The 24,655-nt window shown below is 29.9% G+C and overlaps 1 protein-coding gene across 1 annotated transcript; it reads right to left on the bottom strand.

The window, feature by feature from the left end:
- Window positions 1–6,758: 6,758 nt before the first annotated feature.
- Window positions 6,759–24,589, bottom strand: LOC129964248 (uncharacterized). Its single transcript, XM_056078990.1, has 5 exons — window positions 24,451–24,589; window positions 20,144–20,303; window positions 13,626–15,109; window positions 12,662–12,726; window positions 6,759–7,748 (listed from the first exon to the last, which is right to left on the bottom strand). The coding sequence occupies exons 2-5, from the start codon at window positions 20,291–20,293 to the stop codon at window positions 7,708–7,710; spliced, it is 1,740 nt and encodes a 579-aa protein (XP_055934965.1). The 5' UTR covers window positions 20,294–20,303; window positions 24,451–24,589; the 3' UTR covers window positions 6,759–7,707.
- Between the last annotated feature and the right edge of the window lie 66 nt (window positions 24,590–24,655).

The raw sequence follows: 24,655 nt of genomic DNA, 5'->3' as shown, positions 1-24,655 counted from the left end.
AAATTGGTGAAGATTTAATAATTTTAAAAAACAATCCAAGGCTGAGAATGATTCAGATTCCCATTCCAGACACCGACAAATCGATTTATTGTCATGTCTCCACAACAATAACCGCCATCCCCTCAAACTTTCACCGACAAATATTTTCTTCTATTCATATCCTAACTCATACAGGGATTAGAAGCACAAGAATATTAACCACGAAACGATTCATATTGTCAAATATTAATAAAGATTGTCAGTTATGGTGTAGGGCAGAGATGGCGAACCAGTGGCACACGTGCCATTGATGGCACGCGACACAATATTTTGGGCAGGTCACTTATCAAAACGGTTTACTTTCAGTTCAAAATAACAAAATTCACTATGAAGTAATTCGAATAAACGCGAGTGATCGGTCGCGGCGCATATTCCCATTCCCTGCAAGTGCAATAAAAGACAGAAATAAAAAATCGACGTCTATGATCAAATATGTTAGCAAAAATTGTCAAATGAGCGCGGCAAGTTACTTGGTTGCAAATGTCATTGATCGGCATAGTAAGCCTTTTCAAGACGTCGAGTTTTTGAAGGATACTGGTTAGCAGGCGCGTACTCACTTTTTGTGGATTTTAAAGGTAAGATAATTCAGCGCATCAAAAATATTCCTCTATCAAGAAACACAATAAAATAAAGAATCCTCAGTTTGGCCGGAAATGTAACAGATAACATTAATTCCGCTCCTTTTATATTGCCATGTCTTGACGATAGTACTGACGTCACTAAATTTGCACGTTTAGCTATTTTTGCTCGATATTTTGTAGGAAGCATCATTAAGAATTAATTGCAATAACAATTGTTGCTAACTACAAAGGGCACAGATATTTGTAAGGATGTTAAAAAATCGCATGCTGAGAAAGAAATTGATTTGAAATGAATTGTTCCAGTAACAACTGATGGTGCTCCAAATGTGGTGGGCAAGTTTATTTCAAACAGACTAAGGACATTCAATTCTGGAATATCACTGCATTATTCACTAACAAGCCTTGTGTGCTAAGAGTGGCTTAACACCTTTTGATAATGTAATGGCGTTAATCACAAAAATAGTCAACCTCATATCGTTGCAGGCTTTAAATAAACGAAAGTTTGATGCTTTGTTGGATGAAGTCAACTCGGTATATAATGACTTACTAATGCATAATAATGTTCGCTGGTTGAGCCGTGAGAACGTACTTCAAAGGTTTGTTGACTGCTTGAAAGAAATCAGACTGTTTCTGCAAAATGTGTCGTGAATTGAGCAATATCCACAGTTTTTGGATATTATGTGGCTTTCAAAATTTATGTTTCTTACAGTCATATACTTCCAGGCACAAATAAAAAAATTGTCACCATGATGGATCTCATTCGTACTTTTGTTGCTAAACGGCATGTTTTAGAAATGATATTATTACAAGAAACTACAAACTTGAAAAAAATATCACTCCCCAAACTTGAAAAAAATATCAATATTATGTATCAAATTTAGATGTATATGAGAAACAAGACGAAGAAAAAGTTAGTTAATGGAGAATTTATTTCCGTAATTGATTCTTAGTCAAGGAATTTTCAGCGAGATTTTCTCAGTTCAAAGGATTATCGGAAGTTTATTATGTACCCCGATGTAATTTCATTTGATAAACTGAATTTGTCCCAATTAAATTGGTTAGAAATTGAAGACTTGAAATTGATTGATTTTCAGTCTAGTTCAATATGGATTTAAAAATTTATTGAAAGAGGAGAAAAGTTGAAATAGATTGAACCAGAAAGATTAACAAACAATATAAGTAAAAATGACAGTAACGAAATTTTGGAAACATGGAATTCGATTCCAGACACATTTAACTGTTTGAAAAAGCTGGTTCATGCTATTTTAACCCTATTTTCATCTACTTATGCTTGCGAGTCATTATTTACAGAGATGAATAACGTTAAAGACTAGCTTAAAAACCATTTGGCAGATGACTCCCAATTCAGCATGCATTCTTCTAAAAGTAACACCTTACAATCCTAATATAAGATATTTGTCATCTAATCTGCAACAACAGAAGTCACACTAACGTTATTTTAACTTGAATTACACATAATTAAAATATTTACTACTATACAGTGCAAAAAGTCCCCTCTGTTTACCCGGAGAATTCGTCATCACGATCCCTAATTTCACACACTGAGAATTCATGCAAAAGCTGCAAAGTATTATCCGTAGCATGAAATCTTCTGCAACGACTACCCATGACAATACAGCCGTATTCGTTTCAAAACACCTTTTGAATTGCTCGCATGCTTTTATCTACAATAACGCGACCAGTTTATCTTGGACCTTATGTTGTTAAACACCGAACACTAAAGTATTTTGACATGGCAATTCATAAAACTGTCAAAAGAATTTCCATTGATAGATTGAAACCATGTTTTACCATTAAAGACAATGATGAACAGCCTCTTGAAACCCACAGGCGCATGGATTATCCAGATTCTTGCAGCACACCCAGTGCGAACCGCGGGAGAAAATTTCAACGCCGGTCAATCACAATTATACCACACGTAATGGAAGGACCGTCAGGTTTCCACCCCATTTAACGGATTATGTCTCCTAATCGTTTTCACAGGGAAGAAGTATGTAGCGCCCTCTATGTTCCCTCTTCATCTTATTTTTAATTTTTTTGCAAGATGGCAACATAGATTATTTTCATAAAAATAAATGAGTTATGTTCTTTTTCTCACGTCATTGTATCATCTAATTTTGTTCATTTAAAGAGTTAAAAGTTTATTACGGGTAAAGATTAACATAAAATATCCACTTCAAAAAGACGCCTTCGCTGCTTACAATGGCGAAAACCAAAGTAGGGAAAAAAAAAAACCCTATTTAGATCCATTTTGAAAACAACCGAAGAGTACGAAATAACACATTTCTGCTCATTTGGAAATGGATTTGAGGAAAAACACGTCTCCGGCGCTTGCAGGGTTAACAGTAATATATCTTTCTATTATATATGTATATTTTTTAAAAAAATATGTAAACTATGCGTTTTATTCGCTTTATGATTGGTAGATAGCGAGTCACCTGATCTGTGAATCTGAGGTTTGTTCATATTATTAATTCATTCATAATATTTAATGAAAATTATTATTGTGTCGTAGTAAGTATTTATATTGCACTTGATAGTGAAATAATGACAAAAAAGGAAAAGTAAAGCTTTAATTTTAAAAAATGAGTTTAAAACAATATTATATATTAATTTTATTTTTAGACTCACCGTTTGTTGTATTACTAATGAATAACTTTCCGGTTTACCTTTTTCGAGAAATGGAGATTTTCTTTCTCAGCTAGAAATCGTCTGAATACCTAAGCAATATACGTGTTAATCATGTACTGCTTTTTTAAAAAAAGTAATAAGGCGTCCAGTGATATCAACTGAAGAAACAAAACTGGGAAGACCTAACAGGAACCTGTCCATTTGAATTGAGAAGTTGACCGTGAAGCCGCTATGTCGCTGATAACACGTGAAAAAAATATTTAGATATTAGCAAAAAATGTTCTCATTGATGGGCTTTGAATTTTTAATCCTAAGTAAGTCGATGGGCAAATGTACGTTGTCATCATGGAAAGACTAAACTTCCAACATTGAACGAATAACCAGTGGAGTTTAAAAACTTGATCATCGGAACTGATGGGCATCGAGTACAGAATCGGATAACATCGGGACTGGTGAGGAAACTCCCTGATACATGTGTGTGTATAAACATGTTTTAGCAGATGCGTGGCCGAAGAGAAAACACTTTTGAATTTTTAACTTCGATTTATTCCATCCCGGGATGCATAATTTGTACAAGAAAACGATCACAGAAGATATGTCAGTCTAAGTACAAGAATAAATGGTAAGAAAAACGGCAGTCTACATCGCGACACAACAGCAAAAGAAACCAAAATTTTCCCTTCAATGATTTTTACAATGAGATTTCGATAGAGATTTTTTTAGCACGTGTTGATATACGTAAGGGAATATTAGGTACCTTTAAAAGAAAATTGCGAACATTAAGGATTTTTATCCTTTCACTTGGAGAGTGAGAACATGCTGAACTAACAGTTTTATAGAGGGCGTACATAATTAAATAAAAAGACGAAGTTGAACAAGGAAATAAAATAATATTTTAGAATGAAGTTTATATGGGTTAATTTCAAATTAAAATTAGGAAATTAACTAAGATTTAAATTAGATTAAGAGATATCTTTACAGTTTTCCCTCCCGTGGAAATGAATCAGGGCCCTTTGACACCAATCTAACTTTACGGTGTTATCCAAGTAAGAGTTTAAAATTTAAAAGCACATTAAAAGAGATACCTAAGTTTCCATTACCTTTACATTAATACAGAAATCATTTTCGACAAAATTATTAGAAATATAAAAAGATTAAAAGTTATATTTGTAAACATATTATGTGGACCTAAATAATGAACAATAATAAAAAAAATATATATATTAATAAATTAAATGATATCTTGCACAGATGCATTCTGGCCATTTTTCTGTTTTAGCTCAGCTGATGAATTTAATTTGGTGAGGATAGTCTATGGTATACTTGATTCCATTATTCGCAAATTTTAAGAAATTTGACTCAACAAAATTATTAAATTAGAAATAAAGTATTAAATTATTAAATAAAATATCAATATTGTTATGATTTCACTTAAATGAAATATCAATATAATTAAGATTTCATATAAAACATTTGGAACTGAAAATAATAAATATAAGACCCAAAAATTTTCATGCAAAATATTTGGAAATGGAAATAACAAATACAAGATTCAAGGATTTCATATGAAACACTTGTAAATGAAAATAACAAACTCAAGATTCAAAATACTCTTATAATAAACATTTGTTATTATTAAATAAAATAGTATAAAAATATCTATAATTGAAAACAAAACATTTATATTTGGAAACTTGGGAGTATTCTGCCACAAAACAATCAGAGGCTTGCAATGGCTGTGTGTAATGTTACAATACAATAAGATAGGCACATATATACATGTTTTTATAATCATAAATAAACATATTTGTTGATGGACATTAAATAGAAATTTATCTTTATTTCATCATCATTTATAACCTAGCAGAACTGCAAACCAGCTGGAGAAAAAGTATCATTGAATCCAATTTCAATATATATTATACTACAGTCGATATCTTAATATTTAACAATAATTTTAACTAATTTATATCAATAATACTATTGAATTCAGTTAAAAATTAAATATATTTTCTAACAGAAAAAAAAATGTCTTTAACTTCTCCGTCACCCGTAAGACATTCAAGTGAAACTTCTGCAGGGCGGCCGTAACGCACTTCATGCTTTCTTCTACATTTTAAAACTTTTGAAAACACTTTGTAAATGTTTACTTGTTTGAGTTTTTATTTTTGTCTGTTCTAATGCGGCAAAAAGCAGAAATTCTCGCAGGCAGGGGAGGACGGCGAAAGGGTTAAATTATTATTTAGAAAAATATTGAACATACCAAATAATCTTCCAGTCTTGAATTATGCTGCTTAAGTTGAACCAATTTGTTAATAACATTAAATAGTCCGGGTGATATGGCTTTAAAAAAATTTATGGAAATCGTATTTTACAGCTAAGGATGCAAAGAAAGTGTTGTTAACCAAAGGAATCGCAAGTCGGTCAGAGTTCCAGTTTCTTTGGATCTTCATACAAATGTCGCGTTATTAACTAATCCAGCACAGCATCACCAGGAATTCAAGTCTTTGGTACAAGATTTGTACACGAAACGATCATAGAAGATGTGTCAGTCTATATCGCGATACAACAGCAGAAGAACAAAAGAGACCGAAATTTTTCCTTCAATGATTTTTACAGGGATTTCTTTGACACGAGTCGATTTATGCAAGGGTATTTTAGGCCTTTTTAAAAGAATATTGCAAACATTAAAAAATTTTATCCCTTCACTTGGAGCATGAGAACCTGCTGAATTAGCAGCTTTATAATTAAATAAAAAAGTGGAAATTGGAGCAGAAATAAGCGACTATTTTAGAATAAATTTTATATGGGCTAAATTCAAATCAAAATTATATACACGTAAACACATAATTTTTGAGAAGTTTTGTAGCTAGAGAGAGAGAGAGAGAGAGAGAGAGAGAGAGACTATTGTAATTTTAAAGTTCACTTTTATTCCATCCCGGGTGGCATAATTTATGCACAAGAAGCACGGACAAAACACGTCCGTTCAAAGCGCAGCAAAAGGAAGCGAAAAAGGCCCAACATATTTTTCGCAGTGTTTATATATTATGAGATTTTGATACGGATTTCTTTACATGTGTCGATTTAAGTAAGGGAATTATAGGGATCTTTTAAAAAGAATTTGCTTCAGTTGACAATTTTTAATCCCTTCACTCGGAGTGTGGAAACTTGTCAACTTCAGCAATTTTAGAATTCGTGTTGAATTAATTAAATAAAAAAGTATTGGATCAGGAAATAAGAGAATATTTTAGAATGAAGTTAATATGGGATAAATTAAACTAAAAATTAGGAAATTAATTAGGCTTAAAATTGAATTTTAAAATATCATTACACACACATATTTTATATATATATATATATATATATATATATATATATATATATATATATATATATATATATATATATATATATATATATATATATATATATATATATATAAAGCTACTGTATGCTAAAGTACATAGCTTTAGCATACAGTTTAAACAAATCATCGTACGAATTTCATACTACTTCATTAAACTTTATTTTAATCATGACACAGGATAATAACTATTGTTGCTATACATCCCATTTCATATTTTCAAGTTTCAAAAATGTTTTAACAGTTGCATTGAATTTAATGCTTCACTTAGTAAATTATTGGAGTTGCAAAATATTATAAGAAATTTTCTGCAGATGATTAGCCAAGTTACCAAATAATGTGTTCAGTCAGAGAAAAGAAGATATAAAAGAAATCAAGAAAACAATTATTACCAAATAATACCAAAACAATTATTTTCCAAAAAATGGTCTTTGTATTATCTTAAAGTTCAAAAAATTATCTTTTCAATGATATGATTTTTTTTTCTGCACAATTTTCCCTTAATTTTAATAGTTTTTTAAAACCAATATGATGCACAATTGATCTGATACAATATTTTTAAATGATATGAAGGAATTAAAACTCGTATCCATTAAATTTGCATGCTTTTGCCAATTATCAACTTCACAGTAGGATTCCGTTTTTATTTCGTAATATATACATTTTATAATTCATAGTAAATTCATTCCATTGAATTTCAGTTTTTTAGTCATATTAAACAACAAGGTGAATTTTTAAAAACACACATGCCTTCTATATAAATCATTTAACAACTAAAAAATCAATAATCTATGAGAACAAGCTGTTGCCAAAGGCGGTTAGTTCTGAATAAGTTCCTCTTACTATAAACGAAAAAGCAATGATCTGATTGAGAGATAAAATAGTACAAGATTTCATTTTTGTAAAAATATATTTACACATAACAGGATAAAATGATATAAATTCATGATTATTAAAAATATTCTTAAAAGTCAAGAAATACATTTTTTTTTAAAAAAAATAAACAGATAAAAGCTTTGATGATTTAAGGAAATTGTTTTGCTAATCATTCAGCCCACAATCTTTGCTTTGCTATGTTTGTCGATAACATTTAATCAATTCTGCATCGGAGCCTAGGAAGAAAAAAGTAAAAGATTAGAGTAACAAATACTTATAACTTCAAATCTTTCATATCAATTTATGTGTAATGTCGTTTATTTTTAAACTTGAAATTATGTACTTGGATTTAGCAACATGAATTTGCATCACAATGGTTTTTTTTTATTTTTTTATTTTGCTTTTTGATATGATAATATCTTCTATAATAATTTTAATATAATTGCATGTTGAAACAAAAAAAAATGCAATTTTTTTAAAAATCAATAAACATTAATTTTTGAAGCAATATAGCTATGTTTGAACAATTTTCTCTTCTCTCTCTAAACTGAACTTGCAACGCATGTGTTGTCAGGTCTCTAAAGGAACTGCGTCAAAAATTCACACCAGATGCGGTTGAACAAGACAAACAAGCCCTGGTGCTATAAAGAGTGGGATCTGCACAGAACTCATCTTTTCCCATTGAATTTCTGTAACTTGATCGGACAGTCAGAGAGAGAATGGACACAAGTCACAATACATGTATTGTCAACTCAAGTATGCAACATAAATAATGTCCACTTCAGCTTTTGTAAATATATATCACATTCCTGTTGCATTTTTCAAGAAAATCCAACCAATGAGAAGCACTCACTTTTTATTCTGAATCTTACAAATGGAGGAATTAAATTTGTTGGGAATTCGCTCTACGTATAAGTCAAGTTTTTTTCAATGTACTAAGAAATTTTTTGTTTCGTATTTGAGATATTAAGGAAATTGTGAAAAATTTTTAAGTGCACTGTTTTGAAAAATGTATGCAAATATTACAGGGTGAAGGGCGACTGAAATTAAATGGAAACATAGCTGCTACACCACTAGAACTCCTTCTCAGACTGCACAATGAATTCATTGAGGATTCTGTTTCATTTTCCTTTGAAACATAATTTAAGTATGCAGTAATCTTAGCTATTAACGAAGCACTTTGAAGAAGCATAACTCGAAGAGTAACATGTTTGACCGGCGAGAATGTTCTCTTCCCGATTTGACTTGCCTTCAGGATGTTTATGCATTAAGGAACGATATCTCTTCCTTTAGTCCAAAACACAGACTTACAATTATGGTTTTAATATTACATACAAATGCTCATTTCACTAACACCTATTTTATTGCACACACATACACCAGGACAGGCAAACAGACTTTCCGTCGACAGATATTGCTTAAAATTTCAAGCAGATTTGAAATTCTGTCAACAAAACTATATTTCAAGTGTTATCTACTTAGATCTAGGTGTTTTTGAGTTATTTCGTCCATTTACATTGGAATTATGAAAGGCTTCCGACAAATGCATCTCATCTAAAACTTGATAAAAAATATGGTTTTTTAGTGTTAAGATGTCTAACTTTCTCCTATCTAGCTTGTCCCTTTTGAATTATCGTATGTACATACAGAAGTAAAGTGCAGAACTAAAAAAAAAAGACCTCCACGGATGGAATTTCGAGATGCGATTATTTTTATGAAGTATTACAAAAAATTCGAATGTTATAATTATTATTTAAAATTAGTTATTGCTCATTAATAAGACAATTTTACAACATATAAAAATAAAAGCAATCATATACCATTTTCAACATGCAATAATTTCTTATTTAGGATAATTCATACGTATGAATATAAAATTTCTAATTCTCCCAATCATATGATACAAAATTTAAGCATTTCAATACATAAATTCAATTCATACATATGATGCATAATTTAAGCCTTTTTTCAATTTTAAAGGTGTTTTTTTTTCTTCTTTTTTTTTTCTCCTCGATCATTTATGATTATTTTTCTTTCAAAAGTACAAAAAAAAAAAAAAAGCTTAAATATTTCTTTTTAATCCCTTCCAATAATATATTAATTATTTTAGTTTTGAAACAAGGTAATCTGGGAATCAACCATCTAATTTTTTTAAAGTAGTCATGTGACTGGATGAAATCTCTGCTGGCATTCCCTCTACAAAATCACATCAGCAAGAAGTAAAGAGTGCCTCAAAGTGAGATTTGGCATAACTTATATAAATGTGTACTTTATATATATCTTAACGCAATCGGTATAAATATGTACATTGCTGGCCAATGAAATTACAACACCAGGAAGGAATGCTTTGACGAACGTGAAAATCACATGAAAGGAGCTAGAAACATGAGATAGAAAATAGAAATATGCATATGATTAGTGTTTCAGCGCATTTAGACGACGCAAGAAGGAGAAGCGACATCTGAAGCACTGCAAAAAAAGAAAATTGTGACTGGATTTCTCATTCGGAAAGCGCTTTGTAAAGTTGGAGTTTGCACAGAATATCGCGTTGTTTCGAATAAGAAGAAATGCGTACCAGCGAGAGTCAGAATTCTATAGTGGTGGGATCATTGCCTACCAAGAATGTACATTATCATTTCTTGATAGCGTTCATCTCACTAGTCGAAATCCAAGCACTGTCATCCGAATATGGAATCAATGGATTGACGAGGATCTAACTGAACGGCATGCAGGATCTTAACGGCCTCCAATGACTAACACCTGAGAGGATATATTTATATTGTGAAGTCGGTCCTGAAAAACCGCACAGCTACATCATGGGCCATTATCAGGAAATAGACATGTTTGCTGCACGTTCAGTATCCGCTCGTACGGTGCGCCGACATTTACAAGAGCATAGACTAGCACCACGGCGACCATTACTTTGGCTTCCCTTGATAATGCAGCAAAGAGAGAGACGGCAACTTTGGTGCACCGATCGACAAAGCTGGATAAAAGAATGGCACAATGTCGTCTTTTCTAAAGAATCCCGGTTCTGTGCGTTCAATTCTGATAGCTGTACATTTGTGTGGAGGCTCCAAGGAGACCGCATGTCACCTGCTTACATTCGATATCGGCATAGGGGTCCTGATCTGGTGTGATAGTTTGAGCACCAACTGGGTACATCACACGCACATCTCTAGTTCGGATCGCCGGTAATTTGACCATAGATCGGTACATTTTGGATATCTCACGTTCAATGATTGTGCCTTATCTTGGAGGCTTACCCAACGCCATCTTCCAACAAGATAATGTAAGATAACTTGTTGCACATCATGTTCTGACCTTCTTCAATACACAGTGTATTCGATTGTTGTCCTGGCCAGCACGGTCTCCAGATCTATCATTCACTGAAAACATCTGACCATGGGTTGCTGAGAGGCTGGCCAGCCATCCCTCTCTAGCTAATACGGTTGATGTAGAGTGACATAGACTTGAAACAGCATGGAATGAATTGCACATTTCTGTCATCCAAGCACAAATCCACTCCATGCCTAACTGGGTAAAGGCCATTTTAGCTGCCAGGGGTGATAGGTGTTTCTACTAATTTTCCAACCCTGTAAACCAGCTTACAAATTTAATCATTTTGTCTTCATGTCTTTTATTTTTTTGTATTTGCTTTCCTTCATGGTGCTTCAATTTTAGTGGCCAGAAAAGATTTCTATACACGGCAAATCAGTGAATTTAGTTTCGAACAAAGATCTCTTCTATTCTGAAGCAGATATTTTACAAAAAATGATACTTCCCTCCCAAACATGTGAAAATTTTGCATGATTCATGAAGAGATAACACTTAAAAATTTACTCTCAAATAGATGTAGAAATAAGTAATCAGTTTTAATAACTTTAAATTAAGAGTGTGAAACGAGTCAAATATTCATTTAGTATCTTGAATACTACAAGTCGCCAAATGACTCGGATTACAAGACTTGGAAACAAAAATGGCTCCTTAAGTTTTTATTTGTATTTTTATTTATAAGTAAAAAGTTCGATAAAAAATTAATCAGATTCAATTTTCAGAAAAAAAAAATGCCAATTTTAACAGAAAAGAATATGATCGCAGAATTTAATTAGAACAATAATTATACAGAAAAGATTCACGACATCTAACTTCCAACAGTATTAGCTCAAAGTATCAATCACATAAGTAACAGTCATCAGACATCCCGGATAAGTGAAACTGGCTAAATTTTGGATTATTTGTATCAGTCTCGCTTTCCGCAATTTAAAGCGTTTTGCTGAAAGATCAGAAAATTCGATCATTTTAATATCACTCACCAGATCTGAATCATATTACTTTCTTATATAATTAATAATCTAATTCTTAATGCTATTGTAATTGTAAGGAGGCATATATGAGCATAAAAAGTTCTCGTTTCAAGATTCTAAAAGCTTTAAGAACGTAAAAAAACGCTGCCTAAGGGCAATTTTTCTTAACCACAATATTGCTTTCGCATGTTACGATTCCAATAACTTTAAAAACACAATTTTAGCCCTTTTGGAAAGAATGAAGCCCTCACACGACATAACCTCAATTTCTCAAAATCTGGAATGTCAAATTGATTTCAGTTCCAGAAGCTCAAAATAGAAGAGTAATCGAATCTTGAATCAAACAAAAACTCTTAGTAATAGCCTATTGAATTCAATTTGTTTAAAAATTGTCAGAAACATCCACTTTCGCATAATTTAAATTCTAATCGATGATAAATGTCTTTTTCTAGTAGAGGTGTAGAGAACGAGGAACGAAGGTGCATAGATACTTTTTTTAGAGGATGGAAGAGACAAAATATTAGAGTATTTATGCTCATTTTTGAATTCAAATGTTGAGAGGGCGAAAACAATGCTATGCCCATGGCACCATTAACCCTGGCTAAAACACTTATGATCACCAGGCGCGAAACAAAAAAATCAAATTATGCAAGGATGTTACTATTTTTTTGCTGAAATTTAAGATAAAATAACCAAAGATTATTTTTAAGAAATTAATTATTTCTATCAATTATTTCAAGATAATAGCTGCTTATTAATATGATTAATAATATTCCAAGGTAAATTCAATAATCACATTTAGTGTTGATTAGGATAAAACTGAAGAAATTGTAGATTCTTACTTCCAAAAGGTTGGCTGTCATTTAGGCAATCAATGATCCAGTCAACATCACATATGGCGTCCATTCTACATAAAGTAAAAAATAAATTTTAAAAAAAGTTTCTCAAATAAATACATTCTACAGTCTCTGTCCACCGAAATTTTCTATAGAATTGAACTTTGATGGACATAAATATGTTATTTACTCACTATAATATGAAAGGTAATTTCTATATAACATAAATCCTCCCCCCCATGTTTCACATATTTTTGTTTTCTATCGCAATTTGCTACGTTATGTCCGTTGAATTTCCAACAAGATTAGATGCAAAAGATATGTTAGTTTTTGAAGAAAGTAGTAAGAAATGCTTTCTTTAGGTTCTACTTCTTAAACATGTTGGACACATTAAATGCAAATTACACTATTCATTTTGAATTTCACTGCACAAATGTTGGATTCAAAATTCTGTTCACTTAATAAAATCTTTTGCAGTTTTTAAAGAAATATTATTTTCAAAATTAATTTTAAATAAATCTAATTTTAATATATAATTATTATTCTTCAATTTATTTAAATTGCCTAAACTTCATATGTTATTTATTTAAAAGTTTCAACATTTGAAATTTTTTTACTTTAATTTTTAGGTTAAAAATCGTCACTTTTTCTTGTTGTTTTTGTTTTTAGACTCAGTCTTTCTTAATTCGCATTTCTGAATAAATCAAATTTTTACTGTGACCCCAATGATTCAAATTAGCCAAACTTCCCGGTATTGAAATCATTTATTAGGAATGAATAGTTAAAAGTCTGATTAGTGCAGAGTCATTGTTAAGAATGATATAGCCAGATTTAAAGCGTATATATTTGTTAATCTTTTCATTGATAGAAAAGATTTCTCAAATATTCTTAAATACAACGACTGAAAAAAGATAATTATCAAATTTATCAATGATTCATTTGCAAAACAGAATTTTAAACAGTGACTTACTGTAATTTAGCTCTTTGAAACTTTCCACAGTGTTCGATAGTCAGGTTTTTCAGTTCTCCAAATCCCAAAACGAAACTTTCAATGTTTTCTTTCGATACATTTAAAGGTATGTTATCAATAATTAGTGTATCTAATGAAACATCTAATTCATGCTTTTCACCTTTTTCCTCCTTTCTTATACATTTATCTGGCGAAATGAATTGAGGTTCATTACTCAGGTTCACTTGCGCAGAATCCCAAAATAAATGTTGCAATTTATCCGGAGAGTTTTTAGTCGAAAATTCAATGGAATTAGTTATCAGCTTTTCTGAAAGGTTTACGAAAGGATATTCATCCCTATTAGCCACCTGATTACGTGGTTTACACTTTCCTTGACGAACTAGATTTTCATAAAATTCATCAACCTCAGGAATTTTAAATCTGTCAGTTTCTTCTTTCTGAAATAAATCTTCTAAAGGTATGTTTATTTTCCCTTTTTTCGCCTTTTTCTTTTCTTTTTGTGGTTTCATTTTATTAACATGTTCTTTAAGAGGAGGTCTTTTATATGCAACAGGTAAATATTCTACAACTTGTTCTGTAGTATCTTGCCATTCCCCTTCAGAATTTGGCAGTTTTTGTACAAAATCTTTTGTATGATCTACAGACTCTATTTCCTTCAATTCGTGTTTTTCTCTCTGATCAAACGTAACCTTTTGTTCTTCACTTGGAATTTTCTCTATTTCTTCGTAGGGCTGACGGACAATTTTATCACTGCTGTTCTTAGTTAGTTCCAAACCCTGCAAATTATTCACAAAACATTCAGATGGTAGCTCTTGAATATAAGAATTATTAATATGAATATTATGTGTATGTTCATTTACTGGAAATTTGATTTCTACGTTTCCAAGTTTGTATTCTTCAATATCAAATTCATTTTCATCTTCATCAGAAAAGTAAAGTTCTTCTAGCGAATCTTTTGCACTAGGCGGAATGCTATCAAGTATAGGAGCAGTAGCGCCAGCATTTGTGTTAATAACATCCTCATGGTGCCAATTTTCTTTAAAAGGTTCATCTTCTGACAATATTTCAGCCATTCTGTGTGTCAGATCCTCAAGTGATGGTTTACCTCTGATCTTTTGCTCTAAATAAGTATCTGATGTTTTCTTTCCACAACGGGCAGCATTTCTAATCACTGAATCATCATGTTGAGAATTTCTTAAAAAATCCTTTAGTTTGGTATTATTTACAGAAGGCCCTTGGGAAATTTCTTTCTTATTCTCAGTATCTGATTTTTCATTCCATTTCACAGTATTTTGGGACGATGGCAGTGCTAGTGGTGCATGAAGTTTATCGATGTCATTATTCTTTAAATTATGATGAGAAATTTTATATGGTACAGCAGATGATGTTTGAGATTCATGATACTGGAGACATTCATCAGCATAAACTGAAAATGTGTTGCTATAATCAGGTTTTACCAGAGTGTGTGAAACAAAAGACTTGTTCTGAAAAGAAACATTAAAAAAAAAGCATTAGGACGGAAAAATTAAATATTATAATTGTTTAAATGCCTGAATATATATTGTATGCATTTACAAGAAAAAACGAGCAAGGGAAATAATTTGATGGGGAGTGGGCTGTCACAGGAAATCATGCACAGAACTTTGAAAAGGAAGATACATTTTAAGAGAAATATTTACAGTATAAGATGCTGTTTTGTTATCAACAAATATTATTGAAATATTACTAAATAATTTGAAAATTAAAGTAACTTTCAACTTGTCCTTTAATGTTGGTTACAAGAAATCATAGTAAATAGTTGTATTGATCCATTGTCTTGATTTTGTCGGTATCAAACAAAACAAAAATAACAGCTAATTTATGTTGACAACTAAAATTTTTCGAGTTAAAATACTATCCGCTAATTATTTAACACCCAACAAAGTACAATGGCCATACTATTTTCTTCTCCCTAAGTATTTAAATCCTTTTTAAGGCTATTTTCACTATTTTTAAGACAATTTGATGTACAATTAATTTAACAAGTTTGTAACAAATATAGTTAAACATGAAATTTCCATCTAGATTTTTACTTTTTCTCGATAAAAAAAATTAAACAATAAAGAAAACATATAATTTTACATTTTGAAAATTTATTGACTATGAATAATTTTTCAAAAGAATGAATATTGTTCATGCTTTCATTAGAGTTGTAGTCTAACAAGGGAAGGGTATGGGGTTGAATCTGAGATCCGGATGAGATTTAGTATAATGATAGTATACATTTAGAACGCAATGGCCCGTCAATTTCGAGAAAACTGTCCTCAAACTTTTGGTAAAGCTTATATACTGATAAGTCGACTCCCGTCCCGATGATCCCAATGGCATGGTTGTCTAGGTAACCGTCTCGTATACGGAAGGTCAGGGTTCGAACCTGGCTAAGAATTTTTTTTTCTTTTCTAATAACTTTTATTCAATTCAAAATTTACAAATATTCTTAATTAATATCTTTTTTAATTTGTTTCCATCCAAAATAAATATTTATTATCAAAATACATAATAATAAAACTAAAATTTTAAAAGAAAAAAAAATATAAATACAAATTTTCAAGAATTTGGTATTACTATTTTATTTAGAAAATAATTAAATTTAATTGCATTAATTTCTTTTCCAAAATGTATTTCCACTTTTCAATTTGTTCTGACAATTATAAGTAGTTAAAGCTTTTTTTTTTTTTTTTTGGATGAATGGAACATAAGCACTTCTGAAATTAATTGGCAATTTTTTCTAAAATATTTTTTAGAATCTTCAAAGTAAATACTTTGTATTGTAATTTTAAATAAAAAAATTTCTTCAGAAATATTAAGAATTTTAAAATCCTATCTCCAAGAAACACAAGGTTTGTCTTAGAAAGAGCGGGAAGAACAGAAATGTCTTCATAGTTAAAGTTTGAAAATTTATAAACATTATTCATGATTTCCAAAATTTTTTTTATCATAACAGTTATGAGGATCAGATATTTAGATCTTCAGCAAATAGCAACTAAAAATTTTTACTAGACTGATAAAAAAAATAGCACCATTATTTTGATCAAATTATCTTTAATAGCCAATAATGTTGTAAAATCCAGTTTACAGTCAGGTTTTGGAAATTACCTCTTTTTAATGCTTTGAATGCAGTTTTTTTTTTTTTTTTAATAATACCCCAAATTTCTAATGCTCTTTCCGATATTATTATGTTTTCCAGTCACTATAAAAGTAAAATTTGCATGGCAAGAAATATTAATTAATCTTCTTTATGTATTAGGGAATCTTTAAACAACCAATAAAGAGCAGTAAATGGAATGACCAAATTCTATTCAGCTTCTTCATTTCCTACTTTAAATGTAGTATTTAAAATATGCAAACAACAGCTATCTATATTTAGCAAGTATAGAACTCATCTATGATTTGTTCTTGGATCAGGAAAGAGAATTTTCAATTAGCTGTTGTCCATTCATTAAAATTGGTATCACCTTTTCTCAGATATAACTCTTTTATGGCATCAATAAATGCTTTTAAAGTGACTTTTTCTATTACAGAATGACCCATAATATTAAAAGTTAAATATCTTGCTTCAATTTTTGGAGGTCCTTTGAATTCTAGAACCTTACTAGTAGGTCTATTTCTTTACCTTATAGAGACTTTGTTAGTTGATGAATCATTAAGCAAATATAATTTTCAATATTACTTAATAGATTACATAACAGTGAAATATAATATGGAAAAATTCCAAAGAAAATGAAAAAATAAAATGAATATATTTTTGGTCCACAAGTAAAGGTTTTTGAATTTTTACAGTCAGAAAACATTTCTTTCAACAAATTACACATGCCCATGCAGAAATTATATGAAAAATGTGAAGTAATATACTTCAAAACCCTTTTATATTGGCATCTGAGAAAAACATTTCTTGAAAACTGCATATAACTTAAGGATGATGGTACTGTCTGAAGAGATTCTACACCATAGATAAACCAATTTTCATTTTCATAAATTTTTAGTCCACGAGTACAAGTGTGGGGAAAATTAAGGCATCAAGGAAAATTTTAATAAAAATAAAAGGACTTTGAAGTAAGAAATTGTGGTCCTTCTAAGGTCCATGGGAACCCTGTAGTAGTACTGGATATGCAGCCAAAGAAGTATTGGTGAAAAAGAATTCTTTGTTGAAAATTTGTAAAGGCAGATTTATAATTGCAAAAATATTTAATCATAGAATTTATAACCTGAAAACAAAAATCATCAACTTCAAAATTCTTTGAAAAAGTCGCATGCCGAAAAGTTGGATTTGAAAGTGAACTTAAGTATTGCATATGATATATTGATAAATGTGGAAACTTTGAAACTGGAATGTTATAATGTGCTCAATGAAGAACAATGATCAGATAGAGATCTCTAAATTTGAAAAAATACTGAAAAAAACTAGAAAACATCAAGATAAGCTTATAAAAGATAGAATTAAATAGAAGAGTTAATAATGTTTCATCAAATAAACATCCAAATCCTTAATCTGCTAATTAACCTGAAATAAAATTATCAAAATTTAATGGTTGAACTGAGAACTGTAGTCATTTTTAGAAACAATTTGATACCTTAATAATGAATAATTCTTCCCTAAATAATAACCAGAAAATATTTTATTTGCATTCTGCTCTAAAAGACAAAGCAAAATTTATTGAAACTTCAGAAATTTCAATTAACTCTTTAAAAGATGTTTTTATTAAAAGATTTAAGAATTAACATTTACTTGTCATATTTTGAATATTTTAAATTTTGTAAAACTATCTGTTGAATCTTCTAAAAGTTTCAGAAATGTAAAGTTTTTAGATATTATAAATAAAAACTTCAAATTTTTTTTATTGAAACTAGATAGTAACGAATTAATGCAACAGATTCTAATAAATATTGCAATACAAAAGCTTAACAGAGAATCAATACAAAATGAATTCAACATTGGTAGAATTACCAAAACAGAAAAGTATGGAAATTTTACAAAAAAAAAAAAAAAAAAAAAAAAAACTTTAAACCTTAAAAAAAATTACAAGCATTTCCTTTACTTGAAATAAAATTTATAATAAAATTCAAACAAGAATAGAAATTTCTTGTTGAATAATTCCAATAAGAATCTATGCATGTTGTGCAAAAGAAAGAAAGAAAGGAAAAAAAAAAAAAAAACTGCTTTGTATATGCAACTGTCCTTGTTTTCAAAAATGATTGTAACCTGTTTCAATGAATTCAGCATTATTATTTTACTACAAACAATATGCATTAATTCTCTAGCTATATGAAATACCATTTTGAATTTAAAAAGCTTTAAAGGACTTGACTGAACACACATGCATGCACACATAGCCACTAGACTATGCTATATATAAAATGTCATAAATATATGTAAGTAACAAGTTCAGGTTTTCACTTCTTGAAAATGAAATGCATAATCACCTTTATCTTTGCTTATAATAAAAATGAAAGTGTGTTTGTGTATCGTCACTACATAGGCTAAACCATTTGATCTAGAACTTGCACATATTTTTAAATTCAAATATGCAATCCTGAAGCAATTTTTCAACAAATTTAATTATAATAGTTAAAAATGAACAAAATTATAGTGTTTTTCCCATGAATACTTCCAAAAATACTACAAAGAAGTAATTTTTAAAGCATCTTAAAATTCAAAAAATTATCTCTTCAATGATATCAATTTTTATGACATGTAATTTTTTTTCTATGGTTAGTAATATTTTTTTTAAAAATATAAAGCTATAAATATAAAATATAAATATTTTTAATACAAGAATACAAAGGAATATATAAATTCTGATTAAATGTATTACAAGTAATAATACAAAAACATAAGATTTATGGAAAAACAAAGTTGCTAGTAAAAATCACAATTAATATAGCAGATATCTTTCTTTCTTTTTTTCTACAATTTGAATTATTATTGACTTTCATGTAAAAAACAGTGAAACGTACAAAATAATGAAATTAAACTTTTGCTCTTAACACAAAAGTCATTATTAGAAAAGCAAATTTCAGGAAAGCAAGCAATATATTTACTTAATTCTAAAAGAATCAATAAAAAATTTAAATTTATATTTAAAATATTTTTAACATGAAAAATTTAACATTGTTTTAGGTTACATTGTTAAAAAGGCCAGAAACAGCACAGCATATCCAGTTTTCATGAATTTTAGGGAAGCTGACTAAAATAAGTTAAATGCATAGTAAAATGAACAAAATAGTATAAAATTTCTAAAATAATATGAATTACATATCCATCAGAAATTGAAACTTAAAATATTTTGTTATTAAAATCATCATACATTAATTAAAAATATTAGCAACAATTAAACTGGTGAACCAGGTGGCCATCAAAGGTGGTTAATATGAGAATATAATATCTCAATAATACTGAACTTCACCATACATTTAGCATCTTAAAATATAAATAAAGTAATATTAAAATGCATGTATTGAAATAAAGTATAGTTTCATACCTCATTTGCACTCATCTGTTTCCTTCTATTTGGTAACAAACTAGAAGGAATCCAGATTTTTGACAGATCTAGGTCCCAGTTCATTGGCAAAGGCTCAGCACTGGCTGAATAATTATAATAATCCAATTCAATAGAATCATCCAATAGCATTTTCAGCCACCTAAAGTCATAAAAATTTTCCCTTATAGAAAAATGTATTAAGGTTATTGATTCGCATAAATTAAAATGTAGTAAAAAAATCAAAGAATTGTTTAACAAAATCTAAGTGTATTTATACAACAATAGATTCTAGAACCTTTTTCTTCTTTTCAATAATATTTAAACTTTTGCAGTGCACTACCCTTTAAAGTTAAAACTCAAATTTAAAAAAATGGTAAGTAGTCTGTTTAGGCTTATAAATGTACACAGGTAAAATTTCATGAAGATTGTGCTAATTATTTTGATTCTGTGGATGTTCCAGTTGAACATTGTACCACTAGAACTCTAAAAAGTGCAACTAACTGTGCACTGCAGTGAAGCACAAAAGTGAATAAACTCTTTTGCATATGACTTTAAAAACACTACTTTCTACCAATGTAGCAAATTAACATAACTCAGGAGGTATGACAAAAAGACTTGGTCAGATAAATGAAAGCAATTCTTGAAGCGTGTGTGCTTTAGAAATTAGATCTTTCCATGCCATTTCCAATACAATAAAAAAATTACAGTATGATAAAAATTTACAATAAAAAATTAACTCCAATTATAATTACAAAAAAAGATAAGCTTTAATAAATAAATAATTAAAAAAATATTTATGCAATTGTATAGAATGAATGTCAGCAAAACTCAAAATCAAGAGCAAAAAATTCTGTGTAGCTCCAAGTAAAGATGACTTCCCTTCTTAAAACAATCCCCCCCCACAAGACTTCAGAGGAAGAACCAGTCATTTTCAATAATTCTAAGCCTCTCCTACAATTGAGTTCATTTTCTGAAAAAGGAGAGAGAGAACACGAAATGAAGACAGATGATCTCTTTCTGTCACAATGACATGCCATGAAACAAGATCGGAACAGTGTTTCCAGTTGAAGGAATACCCAATTTTATTCGATTATTATATTTTTCTCTTTGAAAAATTAAAGAACATATACTATATATAGTTTAAGATACACTTAGCAAAATAAAATAATTTTTTCCATTAATTGTTTTTGAACTAAAAAATTTAAATATAATTCCTTGACAAATATTTAAAAAATAAGCTTTGACATTGTGTGCTATAGCTGAAAATTATAAATCTGTTTGATTTAAATTGCCATCTATTATAAAAAAAGAAAATTTAAAATGAATCTCAAACATATAGCACTATGTGGAACACTGCAACACAAAGGAAGAACTATGTAAAAAAGATTTTCATTAATTCAACAAAAGGTCCATCAAGATGAAATAATTTTCTATTTCATCGCATGAATTATCATTAAAACAGAATTAGAAGTGGAAAGGAAGAAGTCTTGGTAGTTAAAAAAAAAGATTAGAAAAAGCAAATAAAAAATGAATTAATTTTAAATAAATATAATTTGATCATCAAATAAACAAATAAAATATTTTAAACTTTACAGATTGCAGAACTTTACAAATAATTTTTTTTTTATTTTACTTTTTTTGTATACAAAGTATTGTAATCACCAAAAATTTTAAACTCAATATTTTGACAAACTTCTGTGTTTTAGACTTTTCTGAATTCTAAAATCATTTTTGCATCAACTTTTCCATCTCTGTGACAAAGACAACTCAAAAATACTAAAAGTGAAACAGATCAAATAAAGTCTTGACACCAAATTTGTAGATTTCTTCAAAGTTTTGATCAATATCCAGTGAAAGGAAGTCTGTTTGTCTGAATATCCGAATATAAGTTAACATAATAACTACAAAACGAAGGCAGCTAAATAGACAAAACATAAAATCTAAAATGTAGATACCTATCAAATTTAGATGCAAATCCATTAGAGGGTTAAATTCTGATAGTATGTAGTTTTACAAGCATACACACTTGATAACTCAAAGATGCAACAATTTAAATACATGTAATCTGAAATGAACTTGTGGTGAAAGCTTATAAGCCAGTTAACAGCTACGCAGCCAGAGCAATTGCTTTTGTATTGTGGTCATGTTACTGGGCTACGAACCACAAGGTCCCAGGTACAATCCTCGCCCAATTCAATCTGCTACATTGGTGACCCAAACAATGAACCTTCACCCTTTATACAGCGCCATCTACCCACAGCAAAGCAAAGTCCTCAGATTCACTTGACGCAGCAATGCAAAAAGGCCGCAGCAACCCAAAGTCGTCAGACTCACTTGATGCAGCAACAGCAACAGCATCAGCAACCATTCACCCACACACGCTCGCCATAACGCTTGGCGCTACTCAAATGAGTACAGGCGCATTAGAATCAACTGCTAATACATCACCACTCAACAGCCATATTGTTCATCTCACCTCTGACTCACTGGAGGGAGAGTCTGTGGTAAAAGCTTATAAGCCAGTTAACAGCTACGCTACCCGATCAATTGCTTTTGTATTGTGGTCATGTTACTGGGCTGCGAACCACAAAGTCCCAGGTTCTATCCTTGCTCATCCCAATTCGCTACAAACTTTTCAGACTACAATTGTGATTCTGAGTCAAAATTTTTGTATCAAGTTATAGGAAAAATGCATTTAAACTCAATTTAAATTTTTAGGTATTATTCACTACAAGCCAAGGATAAATCACACACACACACACACACACACACACACACACACACACACACACACACACACACACACACACACACACACACACACACACAAAATCACCAAGGATCAAAAGATAAATTCATTAAAAATACCATATTATGGGCATTCTCTGCCTTATGAAAGGTCTGTAATTTTTGCAGGGGGGGATAATACCTTTACAAGAATATGCAATAAAGTCTCGGATAAGTTACTTCCATTAGTTTCTATCCAAAAATATGGATAATTTTTTAAAATTCTTCACCTAAACACTGATTTTATTCTATCTTAATCTACTTTCAGTGATACTTCTCTTATTAACTGAAACATATTAAAATTTATATTAACACAGGAAATTATAATAAAACAATTATGTTCAATTATAGTTATTTATCTGCTGAATAGGTATTTGCAGTTCTCTGTGTAGATATAGATTCCAAATTTCTATGTTCATTTCTAAAGGTTCACCAGAAATTATTCTCACAAAATCTCCCAACAACAAATACTCTATAGAATTAGGTCAGCTCCCCCTTAATGTGAAAAAAAAATATCAATATTTATAAAATTGATGAGTGTCCCTTTTCATTGCCTTTTACATACTCAGATTTTTATTCCATATCTTCAAGAAACAAACAAACAAACAAACAAAAAAAAAAAACATTGTAATATGCAAAAATTTTTTTACTTTGCTCAGCCATTTTTGGAACCAAGTCTGTCAATCTATATAATAAATAGAATAAGGTAAGGATAAGAAATTAGACTAATTTACACTAATATTGAAGATGTGAACCAAATATCAAACATAATCTATCCAATTCATCTATATGCTTTCAATTGCTGCATGATAATTCAAAAACTACATAACATAAATTCTGTAAACAGTCTCAACATCATAATAATTTTAGGTATTGGCATATTAATCGCATACCACTGGTAAACACCATTAAACTTTAATTATAAAAGAGTCTATTGACTAGGATCTTTGACAATTTTTCATGACAATTAGTTGCTGCCATGAAATTTATATGCAAGAAACTTATTGGTCCATAATCAATACTAAAGGAAGAATGATTAAATTCCTTTGCAATGATTTTTTTTATATACACATAGCCAAAATAAACACAAAATATACCAGCTTATCTAAGTAAGCAAGAAAAATGAAGAAAAGACTTTTACAGTGCAATGATAATACAAGTAACAAATTAGTTTTTATTAAAACGCATGGATTCATTGTAATTATATATAACTAAAAGTGATTTATATGCATATGCTTTCAATAAAATTTTAAAAAATACGCTTCTACAACATAAGCTTCTAGTGAAAGAAAACGGGGGTAAATAAGCTTTTATATATATTGCCCCTGTGCCATTTCTTATTGATTGAGGATCATTCAGATATTTTGTTAAATTTGAAGTCTCTTCCCCAGCCAAAAATTGAACTGAAAACACTAATATGAAAGTATTTATTATAACATACATTAACATCTCTTACATAGTACTTTTACAGCTAAAATTAGCACAAACAAATTTAAAGCAAAAAACTTAAAATAACATACCAAAAAAGATCCTAACAAATCGGCCATACAGATACTTGAGGTAACTTATCTTAAGATGAAAAGTACTTTTACCGGTTAACACTATATAATTAAACAAGATTCATTCTCATGTCTAGCAATATCTGTTGTGTTTTCATATGTCGCTGTAGTCGCTGACAGAATTGCCAAAGAAAGTAATGTAATCATATTAAACTATGCTTAGAAA

The sequence above is a fragment of the Argiope bruennichi genome, chromosome 3 (assembly GCF_947563725.1).
Source record: "Argiope bruennichi chromosome 3, qqArgBrue1.1, whole genome shotgun sequence".
In the NCBI taxonomy this organism is placed as follows: domain Eukaryota; kingdom Metazoa; phylum Arthropoda; class Arachnida; order Araneae; family Araneidae; genus Argiope; species Argiope bruennichi.
This window is presented reverse-complemented; position numbering and strand designations above follow the sequence as displayed.